Source organism: Microtus pennsylvanicus, chromosome 5 (genome assembly GCF_037038515.1).
Source record: "Microtus pennsylvanicus isolate mMicPen1 chromosome 5, mMicPen1.hap1, whole genome shotgun sequence".
Taxonomy (NCBI): domain Eukaryota; kingdom Metazoa; phylum Chordata; class Mammalia; order Rodentia; family Cricetidae; genus Microtus; species Microtus pennsylvanicus.
The window spans coordinates 61,817,776-61,833,548 of NC_134583.1; the positions used below are offsets into that span (position 1 = coordinate 61,817,776).

Genomic DNA, 15,773 nt, shown 5'->3' on the forward strand with positions numbered 1-15,773 from the left:
CAGCTGCGGCCTCTGCTCCCGAGTTTGTCCTGGAGCATCAGTTTCCCCGATGCAAGTGTCAGAAACACCGATGCGTCCATCCATCCTGACGCTGCTGAGTCCCGGCATTCGTAACACGCTATATTCTCGGTCTCTCATCGTTCCTCAAGGCTCCTTCCTAACCCGAAATTATGTAGTTGTCACTCGGAGAGGGGGCACTAAGTACCTCCTGTGCCAGGACGTTGTCACTGAAACAAGCGGCTATCGAGAGATGAAAACGGGGGCATTTAAATTTCAGCAAGGGCTAACTTGCCCCTGCTTAGCCGGTTACCTGTGGAGCTTGTTGATTTAACATTCTTTTGGGAGGGTGCTCCTGGCATCTAGAGGTCAGAGGTGTTGCTAAACATCTAACTGTACACCAGCAGCCCGTACAGCATAGACTTACCAATGCCAAAATGCCAGTAGTGTCTGTGTTAAGAGACCTAGACAGGGATGCAAAAGTCCACACCTGGAAATGGTGTTTCCTTGTTCTTTGTACTTACATAAATGTATTGTAGAATTGTACACATTTAGGCTATAGTTGTGTTCTTTGTGCCTAGACCAACCAATTGCTAACAGTCCTTTGAGGGCAGGACTGTCTTTCTTTCCATGGGGATAAATTGACATGTGTTATTTAAACAAAACAGAAATTATATGACAATTGGGAGGATAAGTCTTTCCTGAAAGGAAACCCCCCCCCCAAAAAAAGTGCAGAATTTTAAAATGTCACTATCCGGAAGCACCTACATCTTCCTTGGTAAAGGAACTGTGGATTATCCATATGTAGGCTGCTGTACTTGGATATTGTGGAATAATGTCTCGGGAAATCACAGCCGAAAACCATACATACACCTTATCCAGAAAACTGAATTGATGATGACAAAGAGCTCATTTTGATTCATAATTAAAATGCAGGACTGAAGGGAAAGTAGTAATACTGGGAGCAAATGAAGACCAGCAGCCAGATTAGGCCAGCGCCAGGGCAGGACAGAGTCGGAGCACTGCAGGCCTTTACAGCGGCCTTTGCCAAATGACGGCAGCATGATTATTGGGGCTTAGCAGCGTGAAAATGGATTTGTTTGCATGTCCATTAGTAACCCTGTGAACCCTAGATGGAATTGGAATGTCAGAATAACTTTATGCTCTTATGTATAGCTTTTAAATATATTTCATATGTGAATAGAGTCATCCAAATTATTACATAGTATACTGAGAATCTACTGTTGATTTAATCCTTGTTGAATTTAGGATGCTGTGGATATTCGACCAGAAAGCTAAGACCCTTTCTTGGTTGAATGTGTTCAGTATAGCACGTAAGAGGATGGAAATACAGTGGACATGTTAGGGGCTTTGAGAAAAGGCCCTTAAAATGACCAAGGAGATGGAGGTTTTTTAGCTGGAAAAAATAAAGAGACTGGCGAACTGAGGAAGCAATAGTGCTGAAATCTGTTTTTTAAAGTGTTGACATAACAATGCAATTGTTCAGAAACTGTGGAAACATTTGAAAGTTTAATGAAATAATTAAAAAGTAAAATGCATGATTTTTAAAAAGATTGTGGAGAACTCAGTATTCTCTATAAATCACAAATAGGATAGGTAGAAGTTAAAACAATGACTTAGACCAGGCGTAGTAGAAACCTGTAGTCCCAGAGGAATCGTGAGCTTGAGGTCATCCTGGGCAGCATTGCGGAGTTTTTTAAAAAATAATGGAGGAAAAGAAATGCTATATACAGGGGGGGAAATTGACTTGGGTAGACTGAATGGCTAATGAACTTACTAATGAAATACTTGTGGAACTTCCAGTGAAAGTGGTGGTTCTTCCCATGAAGATGAAACCACTGTGTTGTGTGGCATTGCTAATGGAGCGTTTTTACATGTAAAGGACTGTTCTTGTGAGACCAATACATAACCTGTCTTTGTTGTTTTTAGAGATTTTATTCCCTCAAAGTTGCCCCGAAGGTAAAAACTTCAGCCGCCCCTGGAGGAGTGGCTCTGCAGCCTGAGGATCTTGAGGTGAGTCTCACTGCTTACTGGAGAGCACATCTGCTTTACTTAACTCTCGGTAAAAGACAGACATTACTCATATCTCTGTTCCGTCTTAACTACAGTTTACCAAGTTACCTAATGGTTTGGTGATTGCTTCTCTGGAAAACTATGCTCCTCTATCAAGAATTGGCTTATTCATTAAAGCAGGAAGTAGATATGAGGACTCCAACAACTTAGGAACCACTCATTTACTACGTCTTGCATCTAGTTTGGTAAGTATCTTTAATACCTTGTTGTTTGGAAATGGTGTGTAATCTTGGGCCTGTAGGGAATTTAAAAAACAAAGGGATGAGGAGATGACTTAGGAAAGCCCTTGCTGGGTGAGTATTAGAGGCTGAGTTCAATGCCGCACGCCTTTAGTCCTAGTGCTCAGGAGGCAGAGGCAGGCAGGTCTGAGTTTGAGGACAGCCTCATCTACAGAGCTAGTTCTAGGACACCCAGGCTACACAGAGAAACCCTTTCTCAAAACAAATCAAAAAAGAAAAAAAATTTGAACCAGTCATAGCCATGCATCCCTATTCCCCTAGCAGAGATAGGCAGACCCTTTGAGGTTGTTGTCTACCAGCCAGGACAAAAAAGCTAGTTTCAGGTTCACTGAGAGAAGACCTTGTCTCAAGGAACTAAGGCAGAGAGCAACAAAAAACATGCCACTATTTTCTCTGGCTTGTAAACATACCTAAAAGCAACCCAGGCATCGAGATTAACTCCTGTAATCCACTAGGGAGATGGAGACAGGAGGATCACGAGTTTGAGACTAGCCTGAGCTACACCAAACCTTCTTTTGATAAAACAGCAGCAGAAGCCTGAAAGCAGTGCCCTGCATTTGTTTCCTTGAGCTGTTGTGTCTTATTTACACAGACTGGTTGCCTTAATGTAAAGTGATTTTATCCTCTTACCGTTTTAAAGTTTAGGCGTTAAAGTCACGGTGTTATAGTAAGTCACGGCATTAGCAGGTCCATGCTTCCATAGGGAAGAGTCCTTCCTTGCCGCTTTCTAGCTTCCGGTCTGCGTCACTCCAGTACCCACTTTCTGTCTGTCCTTGTGTCCAGATGTCCTCTTATGAGGTCACCCATCATAATGGGCTTAGCATTTCTGCTAATCCAGGATTGATTCGTTTACGATGACCGTGTTCTAATAAAGTCACATATCCAGATTCTGAGTGGACATGAACAGGGCTGCTGTTCAACCCTGTAAAATCCCATCTGAGAACATGTGAAACCACAGGATATTGGCCACAGACAATAATTGTTATTATTCAGTTGGATGCTGGTATTGAAATGTAAGAAATCAGTAGGGGAAAACAATTTTTCTATAGAACGTGACAAAAGTTTAAAAAATAAAGCCTCCCTATCCTCTTCCCCTTGAAATTGTAATATTTCTCTCTTTCCTTTCCTATCTCCAAACTTTCCCATGTACCCTCACTGATCTCCTTCAAATTTATGGCCTCTTTTATTATATTGTTACTACATGCATGTGTAAGTATATATACATATATTCTTAAATATGATCTGCTCAGTCTGTACATTATATACATGTTTTGAAGGCTGACCGTGTGTCACTAGACATCCAGTTGGTATGCTCTATGTATGGGGAAGAGCACCTGCTCCACTCCCAACCTTCTTCAGCCGGTAGCTCTTTCTTTAGACTTTTCCCCTCTTTGACATGTAGTTAGAGTCACTCTTGTTGAATACATTACAAAACACCCCTGCACCTAAGGCTAAGGAAGTATTGTAGAAGAAGCTTCGGAAAGACTGTAAGAGACAGAAAGGATCAGGGAGTTTTCTGTGAGATTGTGTCTCCTAGGAATGTCAGAAGCTACACCCATAAAGTCTCACCAATCTACAAGTCTAGTAAGCTTGTATTTGCTAATGGAATTTTTACACAATTGTATTTTATATTAAAATCTAAGCCGGATCTGGTGGCATGTGGATTGTAACTGTGGTACTTAGGGAAACTGAGATGGTAAAGTCCATTCTAGAGTTTGAGATAAACCAGACCTACTGTTCTAGTTATAGAACAACCTGAACTGTGTAAGGAGACTTTGTCTCAGAAATACAAAACAAAAATACACATGTATGTGTACTGCAGTCAGTGTGCTTTGTTGAATCTCATAGCTCTTATTAAAAAGTACCTGCTAGTTAGGAACTACTTAGTAAAATTCTTTTTGGATCTGCTAATAACAGTTAAGACCATCAATTGTGATATAGTGTAATGTATGGCAGACCTGGCATTGAACAACTGTTAAGAAAAGCATCCTTTCTTTTTCAAGACTACCAAAGGAGCTTCATCTTTCAAGATAACCCGTGGAATTGAAGCAGTTGGTGGTAACTTAAGGTTTGTTAAATAGTAACAAGAAATAGCCAGGGCTGGAGTGGTGGCTCAGGAGTTTAAAAGGTACATTGTTCTTGCAGAGGACCCCAGTTTTGTTTCCAGCACTCATATCAGACAGCTCACAGCTACTATAACTCCAGTTCCAGGGCTCCAACACCATCTGGCCACTACAGTCAGTTACATTCATGTGCACATAACCCTTCACAGACACATACTTATACACATAATTGAAAATAGAGGCTCTGTTGTGGAGGGAGCTGAACACAGTGGCTTATGTCTTTACAGCAGCATTTGGAAGGCAGAGACAGATGAGATGAGTCTCTGTAAGATCCAGGCTTACAGAAAGCCAGGACTACACAGTGAGTCCCTGTCTCAAAGGGAGTGGGAGATGCAGAAATATCCACTTGTAGGGTAACTTCTCTTTGTTAACAAAGGGGCTGAAGATCTCTTAAACAGACAGGGAAAGTTGTTGAGTTGTCATCAAAAATGTGAAGCATGCCTGTGCATATTGTAGATATGTGACTGATTGGGAGTAGATGTTTATAGCATACGCAATATGCAAAAACATCTGATTGGAAAAGGAAAAATCATAAATCAGGGAGAAAAGGAAAAAAAAAACTAAAAGGAAAGGGAACAAAGGTAAAAAATGTCTATACCCCAAGAGGAAACCGGAAACAGTATCAGCAGTATGGTGCTGTGATACCACACCTGTGCTGTCTTCTAAAGACGAGAAACTGAAAGTCCAGCTCAAGGAAATGGGTAAAGAATGGTAGCCATGATAGAACTATGAAGAACTGGTAGTGCGGGGCTAGAAATAGGACGCATATTGCTCTTCCAGGGGACCTGGACACCAGCGCCAGGGGTCTCACACTAGCATCATGCCTCCGTAGGCACCTGCACTTACATGGCACATGCACACATAAAAATGGAATGATCTTTTTTGAACAAAGAGCTAATGGTTCACTTCCTAACTATAGGACAGTTAGGAAGTGAAATAAATCTGTATATCTACATAAAGAGTTTTAAAGATGAAATACTAGAATTAGGGAGAATAAGAGGATTGTTATCGAAGTTAAGGGCGTTTTGAATATTTCCCTTTTGTTTTTCATTGTAAAGTGTGTGGGACATAAACTTGCCGCTTTAAATGTATATGCAGTCCCATGGCAATAAGTAGCATTTGAGAATCATTACCACTTTCCACCTCTGGAACTTCATTATTGTCCTTAGCGGGAACTTCGTCCAATAAACTGACTTCCTATTCCCTTCATCCTTGGCCACCATCATATTTTCTTTGATTTTGAGTGCCTTTTTTGTTGGAGAGTTAGCTTTACATTTTGATTTTGACTGCCTTTTTTGTTGGAGAGTTAGCTTTACATTTTGATTTTGACTGCCTTTTTTGTTGGAGGATTAGCTTTACATTTTGATTTTGAGTGCCTTTTTTGTTGGAGGGTTAGCTTTACATTTTGCTGTCATTTGTTCTTCATATGAATAAATTATTTAAGATATATCCATTAGTAACTTACTTAATATAAGGTCCTCAAGGTTCATTCATTTTGCAGCATATGTCAAAACTTGATTACTTTTTAAGGTGGATTTATTTGCCAATTTTTAAAAATTACTTTAAAATTTTAGTTGAATAAATATCATTTTCACAGTAGTGCGAAGAATTGGGTGCTTTAGCAAAGAATATTTAAGAAGAGCTATTTTCTGACTCAGATTATTTACTGCTACTTATTTTCAATTCAGTGTGACTGCAACAAGGGAAACCATGGCTTACACTGTAGAAGGCATGCGAAATGATATGTAAGTACTTGCGTGTATTAGAGCGTCTGCTTTATGGGAATACTAGAGGTACATGCAATGTGTGAGTCATAATGAAACCTATTATTAATAAAAAAATCATTTGGAAAAAGATTTATGAACCAGAGAGATAGTTTAGTGGTTAAGAGTGCATAACTGCTCTTGCAGAGAACCTAAATTTGTTCCTAACACCCACATCTGGAGACTCACAACCGGTTGTAACTGCAGCACAAGGGACTCCAATGCCCTCTTTTGACCTCCATGGGTACCTAGGCTCAAATTTATAAACCTATACACAGATGCGTATAGACATAACATCTGCTTTTTTAGGAAATACCAAACTTGGTCTGTTGGTAGGGCTCCTAGCAATGAGATCAGGACCTGTCCCTGGTACTTGAACTGGCTTTTGGGAACCTATACGCATGCTGGGTTGTCTTGCCCAGCCTTGATGCAGGGGGCGAGCTTGGTCCTGCCTCAACTTGCTGCCCCATGCTTTACTGATGCCCCTTTCTGAACAGAGATGGAGGAGGAGTGAATGGGGAGGGAGGTAGATTGGAGGCAAGAAAAGAGAGCAGGAGCAGAGAAGGGAGGGGAAAGTGGTCAGTATATAAAATAAGTGGAAACAAAATGTAATTAATTTTTTAAAAGTGCCAAACTTGTATTAAACAAGGTGACCTAGACACAGACAAATACCATATTCTCTCAGCAGGTCCTAGCTTCTAATGTTTATTTGTGTGTGTGGATGCAGTTCGTGACACTGGAAAGGGAACCACAAGATGTTAAAAAGGCAAGGAGGACAGTAAAACATGTGTGGCATGAAAGGAGAAAGGAAGCCACAGTCTGGAAAAGTACAAGTGGAGAGGGGCAGAGAAATAAAACAGAGGATGAGGGGCGGATCAATAAAAATGTATTAAAAATGCCATGATGAAACCTATTATTTTTGTATTTAACTTAAAAAATAAAACAAAGACTAAACTACTATTTAGTTGACTTTGTCACTGTGACCTTAGACTTTGATTCTGGAATATTATTCACAAACCTGGGATTGATTAGGCTCCTAGCCACAAATAAGATTACAGTTTATTATCTTAAATGTTGTCTTCACATTTTGTTGTGGTCCTGGAGATCATCTAGGGCAGTGGTTCTCAACCCATGGGTCATGACCCATTTGGGGGGGTCAACCATTTCACAGGGGTCACCTAAGACCATTGGAAAACACATATTTATTTACATTATGGTTCAAAACAATAGCAGCTAAGAAGTAGCAGCAAAAATAGTTTCATGGCTGGGAGTCACCACTGCATTAAAGGTGGCAGCATTAGGAAGGCTGTTAACCACTGCCCTGGAGCACTGGGCATGCCCAGCAAGCATTCTGTCCCCGAGCTCCCACCCAAGGCCTTGATCTTCCAGGACAGAGTATTACTTCATAGCTCAGGCTAGCCTGGAGACAAAGTCCTCCAGCCTCCACCCACCAGATGTCGGGTTAAGTGTCATACACAGGCATAAATTTTTGACCTGTTCCTCTTCACTTATTTTCTGTAGTGAAATCCTGATGGAGTTTCTGCTCAATGTTACCACAGCACCAGAATTTCGCCGTTGGGAAGTAGCTGACCTTCGGTCTCAGCTAAAGATTGACAAAGCTGTTGCCTTTCAGAATTCACAGACTCGTAAGTACTTTTGCCAATCCCATTTTATTACTTCTAGGTTTTGAAAAGATGTATTTGTGAAGAAAATCCTATACGGGCCTGAAAATATCTCCAAAATATGTTCCATTATTTTAGAGTCTTGTTTGTTTTGTTATTATTAAACATTTGTATTGTTTTCTCCAGTAGAATCCTGGGTGCTCTCCCTGTTCCCTGATTGTGTTATATTTTTGTTGTTGTTTTGCTGAGAACAAATGCAGCAACAGTTTCTTTTACTGCTTCTACTGTTGTAATTTACTGATACATGTTGCTGTTGTCACGTAACTCGTCCTTGGAGGATCCTTCCAAAGTATACCTCACATTTTTTGTCTTATTGATCTTTTTCTTATTTTAATTTCTGTTTTTATAGAAGTGGTATGTGTGTTTCTTGGGTTTTATTTGAATTTAAAGAGGGAAGGAGAAGAACAAAATTGGGTGGAAAAACATGAACTTTTAAAATATAATGTATGAAAATTTTTGACAATAAAAAAATAAACAGTCTACATAATTCTTAAAATAACTTTTTGTGTTGATATTTGTAATGTTTGATTATAGAGTCTTTGTATTTGGCAAAATTAGAGAAAATTTTCCATTATCTATTTTATCTTTGTGATGTTAAAGTTTTATACCTAGTTTATTTTTTATTGTAACTAAGGAAAACTGTAACTATGACTATCTAGTCTTCCACTCCGTCATAGACCTCAGAAGGGTGAAATGTTGCCTAATGATTGGGACATCTAGCTCCTAAACAATCACCCTAAGTTACTCTGCAACATTTCAGCATCTAATTTTGGCCTACAGACCTAGAATATCTGACAGACTTTTCTCTGAAGCAGGAAATTTTGAAGAACTTCCCTACCCTGTCTTGGCAAAGTTTGGCCGTCTCTTTTCTTTGTGACCTGCTTATACAGTTTGGACAACATATTGTCAGCAGTTGAGGCAAGGGTAACTTTTTGCTCAGATTGCTAGTTTTTGCCCTAAGGAGGGAAATGAAAGCTCCATGTGGAGTTTCTTCAATGTCTGTTATCTTCTCTGAAGTAAATTGATGCTGCCAAGAACAAAGATATCTCGCTGTCATGAAAAGCTTTAGGTTATTAAACATATTAAATGCCATATTCTGTAGGTCTTTGAAGTTTATGAAGACCATCTATCTATCTAAACATATCTGTGTATGACCTTGAAAACATACCTAATATGACTGTAAGTTTGACTATTATATATGACTATTTATTTGTATTTCTTAATTATATATTTTTAAATAAGTTGCCTAAGCACAATACCTGAAACAAGAGTAGAAATAAACACAGTATAACAAAATTAACTTTAAATTTGTATCACTATATCAAGATCCATACTAATGTGAAATATTTAAAACAAGTAGTTTTTTGTTTTTGTTTTGTTTTGTCCTTGGTTTAAAAGTAGATTCAATGATCTGCCCTTTTATCCTGTCATTTCTATATCCCCACCCTGCTTTGTCAGGGAGCAGCCTCGACAAAAATACCACTTGCCAGTGTAGGAGCATGGGGATTAGAAATATAAAGAGTATGAAGACATATTTATAATAAAAACAGAAAACATAGACTAGTACCAAGAGGGAATTCCAGTGAATACTGAAATTGCCCATGTTTAGTTTCCAATTGCTTAAAATACCCTGACCCGAAGAGGTAGGAGTGAGATTAAAAAAAAAAAAACTACATTAATGTGATACAAGGAAATGAACAGACCAGTTGAAGGTCGCAGCCTACAGCCACAGTTAAACATTCTGTTGCTAGAACAAAACAAGTCACACACCCTAGACCAAAATATTCTGTAGGCAAACCATTCCCTGGGTGGAATCCAATGTTATCTTCTTTAAAAAAAACTGGAACCTTATTTGGATGTTTAGAATTTTGTTTGAGGTAGAAACACCCTTTTCTTTTCAGAATGAGATCCCCGAGATCTAATCTCCTGTTTAGTTTTTTGATTTTGTTTTTTTCCATTATCAATAACAACTTGTAACCAATCCCCCTTAAGTGATTAAAAAAAAATCTGCAAACCATCTATTGGGAATGTGGGAGTCTTTCTCTAGACTACTTCCTGTTGTTTGGGGGCACTGGTAGTCTTTGGACCCTGAGAAAAATTGGGATAATGGTTAAGTCTTAGCTGTAGTATTCTGAGAGGCTAGATCATCCCAGTCAGCAGCCATGAAACTATCCTAGATGTTGAATCATTTGGGCCATCAGTTTTTATTAGTATCTGGTCCCTTGTTCTGAAAACATATAAACTTTTAATGGTAGTGTACATATATGTATTAATACAAGTATAGACTGTACATATACCAACATAAGATGATTTGTTTTTTGCTTTATATTTGAGCAGGTAAAATATATGTTATATATTTTATGGGGGTTTTGTTTTTTTAGGTTTATTTCTTTACGTTTATAGCCAGGATTTCAGGGGGTCTTCCTTGATCAAACCTGATCATCTTTAACCTTGAATAAATCCACAGCCTCTTGTTTCCTCTGGAAATAAAACTATAGACTCTTCCCCAAAGTAATATAACTTTTGACTTCCATTTTGAAGTCAAGACACTTGTAAAATATATAGGTTGGTTTAATCTAGTACCTTTTTTAGTCCAGTATCTCTTAGCAACCAAAAAACTTAAAGACAACACAATGACATATAGGATCCAGACACTGCGTACTTTTCATCTTTACATGACTTGTTTCTTTTATGTTACTTTACTCTCTTTTAAGTGCTTTATTATTTTAAAACTATATTTTTTAATCTATGTATATTATCTTTGTCTTCTCTCTCCCAAGCCCATGTATATTTTTAAACACACTGTAACCTGTTTAGAATTGGGGGTTGGTTGGTTGGTTGGTTGGTTGGTTGGTTGGTTGGTTGGTTGGTTTTTGTTGTTGTTTTGTTTTGTTTTTCTGTCTGCATCTGTTTTACCAAGTATCTATGTTTTGTTTTGTCTTTGCTCGCATGAAGCAAATCTTAAACTGCTATGTTAGCTATGAGCATTGCTTAGCTTTGCGCATGGCAGCAGTGCATGGCGGTTTGCAGCTGACTCCCTCCTGCAGGCAGTTGCCAAAAGACACTTTTCTGTACAATGGCCAGTGTGAGTGAGAGTGAGTGGGAACCTGCCACTCAGTTTAGGTCATGGGGTGCTAGCAGCTGAAGTCTGCAGGCAGCAGCCAGGGAACAAGTCCCTATACCTCGGCTTCCCTGTACCTCAGAGACATGAGACTAGGAAGTTGCTCTTGGGTCCATATCATTGTGTCTAGAACCCTTTCCCAAGCTCTCTCTCAAGCCTTATGTGGATGTAGTTGCCAAATGTTTGGGTGCCATTTGTAGACAGATTTTTCCTGTCCTAGCAGCATTCCCAAATAACCACACAAAAACTTAATTGTAAATGTGTGGTCAGTAGCTCAGGCTTGTTACTAGCTAGCTCTTACACCTTAACCTGTATTTCTTATCTACCCTCTGCCATGTGGCTCATGGCTTGTGACCTCATTTTTTATACATCCTGCTTTCTGTGTGTCTACTGGCGTCTCTCTGACTCTGCCCTTCCTTTTCCTAGCATCCCAAATCAACCCAGTTTGGTTGTCCTGCCTATAGTTCCTGCCTGGCTACTGACCAGTCAGCATTTTAGTAAACCAATTTTAGTGTCAGACTTCCCCCATCCCCAAATTTTCTCTTTCTGTTTCCTCTGCATCTTGTGCTATTCACATATTATTCATCCAGGAATTAATCATCATAGAAGACTTCCCAGATTTTCTTTCTTTCATCTTTTCTATTTCCTGCTGTTCTTTCATGTGCCCAGCAGCACACTTCCTACTAACATTTTTTCTCATAACAATTTTATAATTTTCCCCCTCAAGATTTTGAGATTGGCCATTCTACCTGATTCGTCTTTAGGTTTCTGGTAACTAGCACAGTGCCTGGCATCTGAAGGTGTACCCAAATAATGAATAGATGTAGGAAATATAGTTCCAGAGAAGGCACAGAAGCCAGAAGGTGGGGACAGCAGTGCCAGGGCACCAGTAAAGAGTAAGTCCAGATCAATGGTAGCTCTTGACTCCCCAAAACTAGTGATTAACCTAAGTTTGCCACATTCATGGCTCCATGTGTCCTAGAAACTTCCTCGTTACCCAGGAAGGGAATCTGGAAGTAAGTATTTAGATGAATTTTACTTATCTTAGAAACAACTGCTTGCTCTGTCCTTTTTTTTTTTTCTGTGCATTTTACAGGCACCGCTTTAAAAATTACTAGAGGTTGTGTAGTAACAAATTTCAAATCTGAAAATTTGAATCTCAAATCTGTATAGACTTATTGCTGACTTTTAAAAATATCGTAGTCATCCATACATTTGAGGGCCGTTGCTCTTCTGTCTTTCAGGCGTCATTGAGAAGTTGCATGATGCTGCCTACAAGAATACCTTGGCTAATCCCTTGTATTGTCCTGACTATAGGATGGGAAAAATTACACCAGAGGAGGTAAGTGAAGGAACTGCATTTTATAATTGCTGACTCCTAGACACCAGACCGTGTTATATTAAACTTTCTATTTCAGGATGTTTGTTTTACCTCCTAATTTTAAGAAATATATCCAGGCAGTGGTGGTTCATACTTTTAATCTCAGCACTGAGAAGGCAGAGGCAGGTGGATCTCTGAGTTGAAGGCCAGCCTGGTCTACGGAGCGAGATCCAGGACAGCCAGAGCTACACAAAGACCCTGTCTTGGAAAACCGAGAAAAGAAAGAAATTCTGCTTTTTTTCATGTGTGTGTGTGTGTGGGAGAGAGAGAGAGAGAGAGAGAGAGAGAGAGAGAGAGAGAGAGAGAGAGAGAGAGAGAGAGAGAACTAAAAAGTTTTTATGGCCAAAGGAATCATAAAATGAAAATCTAAAACAAACAAAATGAAGGACAATTGTCTCAATGGGTCTAGAGGTCGCTCAGTGTGTAAGAGCTTTTGCTACATAGACATGAGGACCTGAGTTTGGATCCGAACACTCATATAAAAAGCCAGAAGTGACTGTGTATACCTGAAAGCCCAATGTTGTGAAGTGGAGACAGGAAAATCACCAGGGCTAGGGGCCGACCTAGCTCCAGATTCAGTGCAACACCCTGCACCCTGTTTCTAAGGAATAAGACAGTGAATGCTAGAACAGGACATCTGATCTCTTCCTCTGGTCTCTGTATATGTGCGTATACTACACACACACACACACACACACAGACGTGTGCTGGGAGAAGACAATTCTAAGCAGAGGAAACACCAAGAATAAAGACTTACACCCAAAAACTATCTTAGATGCCTAAAGGCACTCATTGTTAATACCTGATGTATTTTCTTTTATAAATTTTTCTGTGTATACAGATATTGCATTTTTAAAATAATTTAATGGTTAAGTATCATAGTAAATTACTTCATGGTTGTAAATATTTGGTGCCTCTGATGATATGTATGAAATGAACCCCTCTTTCGTTTTTCCTATTCTCTAGCCCAGCATTGTTTATTTACCTTTTCTAGTATACCAGCTTCCCTGTGTCAGCAGGCCAGATTCATCACAAATCACAGAAAAACCTATGCCTTAGAACTTTGTTTCAAAGTAAGAAACATTGGCTATTGGAGCTGGAGAGCCGACTCAGAGATTAAGAGCACTGGCTACTGTAGTAATAGGAGCGGCGGGGCTGCGTTCCCAGCACCCCGGCCGCCTGCTCGGCTAGCTTATGCCCCGAAATAATTACACAGAAACTGTATTCTTTTAATCACTGCTTGGCCCTTTAGCTCTAGCCCTTACTGGCTAATTCTGATATCCCAATCAACCCATCTCTAATAATGTGTGTGCACCGGTCTTACCGGGAAAGACTCAGCATGTCTGACCTGGCGGCTTGTTTCATCGCGTGCGTCTGCCCAGGAGCAGGGCATGGTGTCTCTCTGAGGCGTCTGCTCCGGAGAGGAGAGCTGTGGAGTCTGAGCTCACTTCCTCTTCCTCCCAGCATTCTGTTCTGTTTACTCCTCCCACCTATCTTCTAACCAATGAGGACCAATCAGTTTCTTTTTATTTAACCAATGACCTTCCTCCATCATTTCCCCTTTTTCGGTTTAAACAAAAAAAAAAGGCTTTAACTTTAACATAGCAAAATTACATATAACATAACAGTTATCAAGTAAAAGTTACAATAATCTTTATCATAACTAAGGAAAACTATAACTATAACTAACTATTCTTAACTCCATCAAAGACTCCAGAAAGATACAATACTACCTAAGCAAACAAAAAAAAAGCAACTTTTAAAACTCTAGAAATGACAGAGACATCTCGCTGCCTGGACAGTCACCCAAAGTTCCTCTGTACCGTTGGGGCATCCATCTTCAGCCTTCAGGCCCATGGTATCCAGCAGACATTTCCATAAAGCAGGAAAATTCAAAGTCAGTTCAGTCACTATCTGTTGTGTCCTGCAGAATGTCTCGCAGACTCTTTCATGAATCAGGAACCCCGAAAGATCATCTCACCTTAGGCAAGTTCAGTAGTCCTCTCTCTGTGGGTTCTCTGTTTCCAGTTTATGCAATAGTCCAGGCAAGAGCAGTTTCTTGCCCAAATGGCTATCAAACTCCATAACGAGCCTCTTCGATGCCCATCTTCCTCTTGAAGTAGATTGGTGCTGCCAGGAGCAGAGTGTCTCATTGTCATGAAAAGTCCTAAGTTATTAAAACATTAAATGTCCTATTCTGTAATCTTTGAAATACATGAAGAATGTCTATCTAAAACATATCTCTATATATCTAGAAAATCTAACTAACATGACTACAAGCTTTACTATTATCGATGATTATCCATTAACAACCTATATTTCTTAATTATACAGTACATATTTAAATGAACTACACAATCACAATACCTTAATCAAAATCAGAAACACTTATACATATAACAAAATTGACCTTAAATCTCTATCAATAAAGCAAAATCTATACTAATACAAATTATTCATATCTATATCATATCCCCCTTTAAATGTAAAAGAATGTTTATAAACCATATTTGGGAACATGGGCGCAGTTTTTTCTCTCCAAACTGCTTCCTGCTGAATGGGGGCGTCATTAATTAGGTCTTTCATGGTATAACCTGTGTGCTAGTTTCATCTCAGTTGGCAGTTGAGCGAAGCAATTTTTTGAGGGTGTTCACATCAACCTTTCAGGAGGGTGTGGTCTATCATACCAAATTGGGATAGAAGAAATCCACAGGGTCTGGTCCTCTGTGAAAACAAAAGAAGACTCTCTCCAAAGCATCATATCCTTAGACCCAAATTCTGAAGTCATACCCTCATGATATCCGTTCTGGTTACACTTGGCAGCCCATATAATGAAATGTCTCTCTGTACTTAGCTCCTTCACAGTCAAAAATTTTAAAGAAAACACAATGTACATAATCCAGACTCTCTGTGAATTTTCCATTTTTACGTGGCTTATTTTTCTTTATTTCTTTTAATCTCTTAACTATCTGTACTCTGTCTCTTTAAAGACTTTACCTTTTCTTTTTTAAACCACTAACTTTATTCTTTTTCTTCCCTCTCCCAAGCCTACGTACATTCATCCAACAGTGTGACTCATTTAGTGGTCTGAATCTGTCCTATTGTGAATCTTAAATTTTTTACTATCCAGGAGCACTTTTGATTTGCGCTTTTAAATCACTAGGCGCTTAAGAATCTAAGCTGTGACATTCCTAGGTTAACTTTTTGCTTTTTGAGCGTATATCTTTGACCTGGAATAACTCTGTAGACCAGGCTGTCTTTGAAGTCTCAGAGATCTGCCTGTCTCTGCCTCCCAGGCATTGGGATTAAAGGTGTTTGCTCAGACTCCACAGCTCTCCTCTCCGGAGCAGACGCCTCAGACAGACGCCATGCC

General features: G+C 39.4%; 1 protein-coding gene across 1 annotated transcript in view; it reads left to right on the forward strand.

The window, feature by feature from the left end:
- Uqcrc2 (ubiquinol-cytochrome c reductase core protein 2) overlaps positions 1–15,773 on the forward strand; it is a 32,224-nt gene that overhangs the window by 468 nt on the left and 15,983 nt on the right. Inside the window, exons 2-7 of the mRNA XM_075972071.1 lie at positions 1,948–2,031; positions 2,127–2,276; positions 4,334–4,398; positions 6,142–6,198; positions 7,738–7,862; positions 12,264–12,361. Coding sequence (XP_075828186.1) covers positions 1,948–2,031; positions 2,127–2,276; positions 4,334–4,398; positions 6,142–6,198; positions 7,738–7,862; positions 12,264–12,361 — 579 coding nt within the window. The remainder of the gene's footprint in view (positions 1–1,947; positions 2,032–2,126; positions 2,277–4,333; positions 4,399–6,141; positions 6,199–7,737; positions 7,863–12,263; positions 12,362–15,773) is intronic.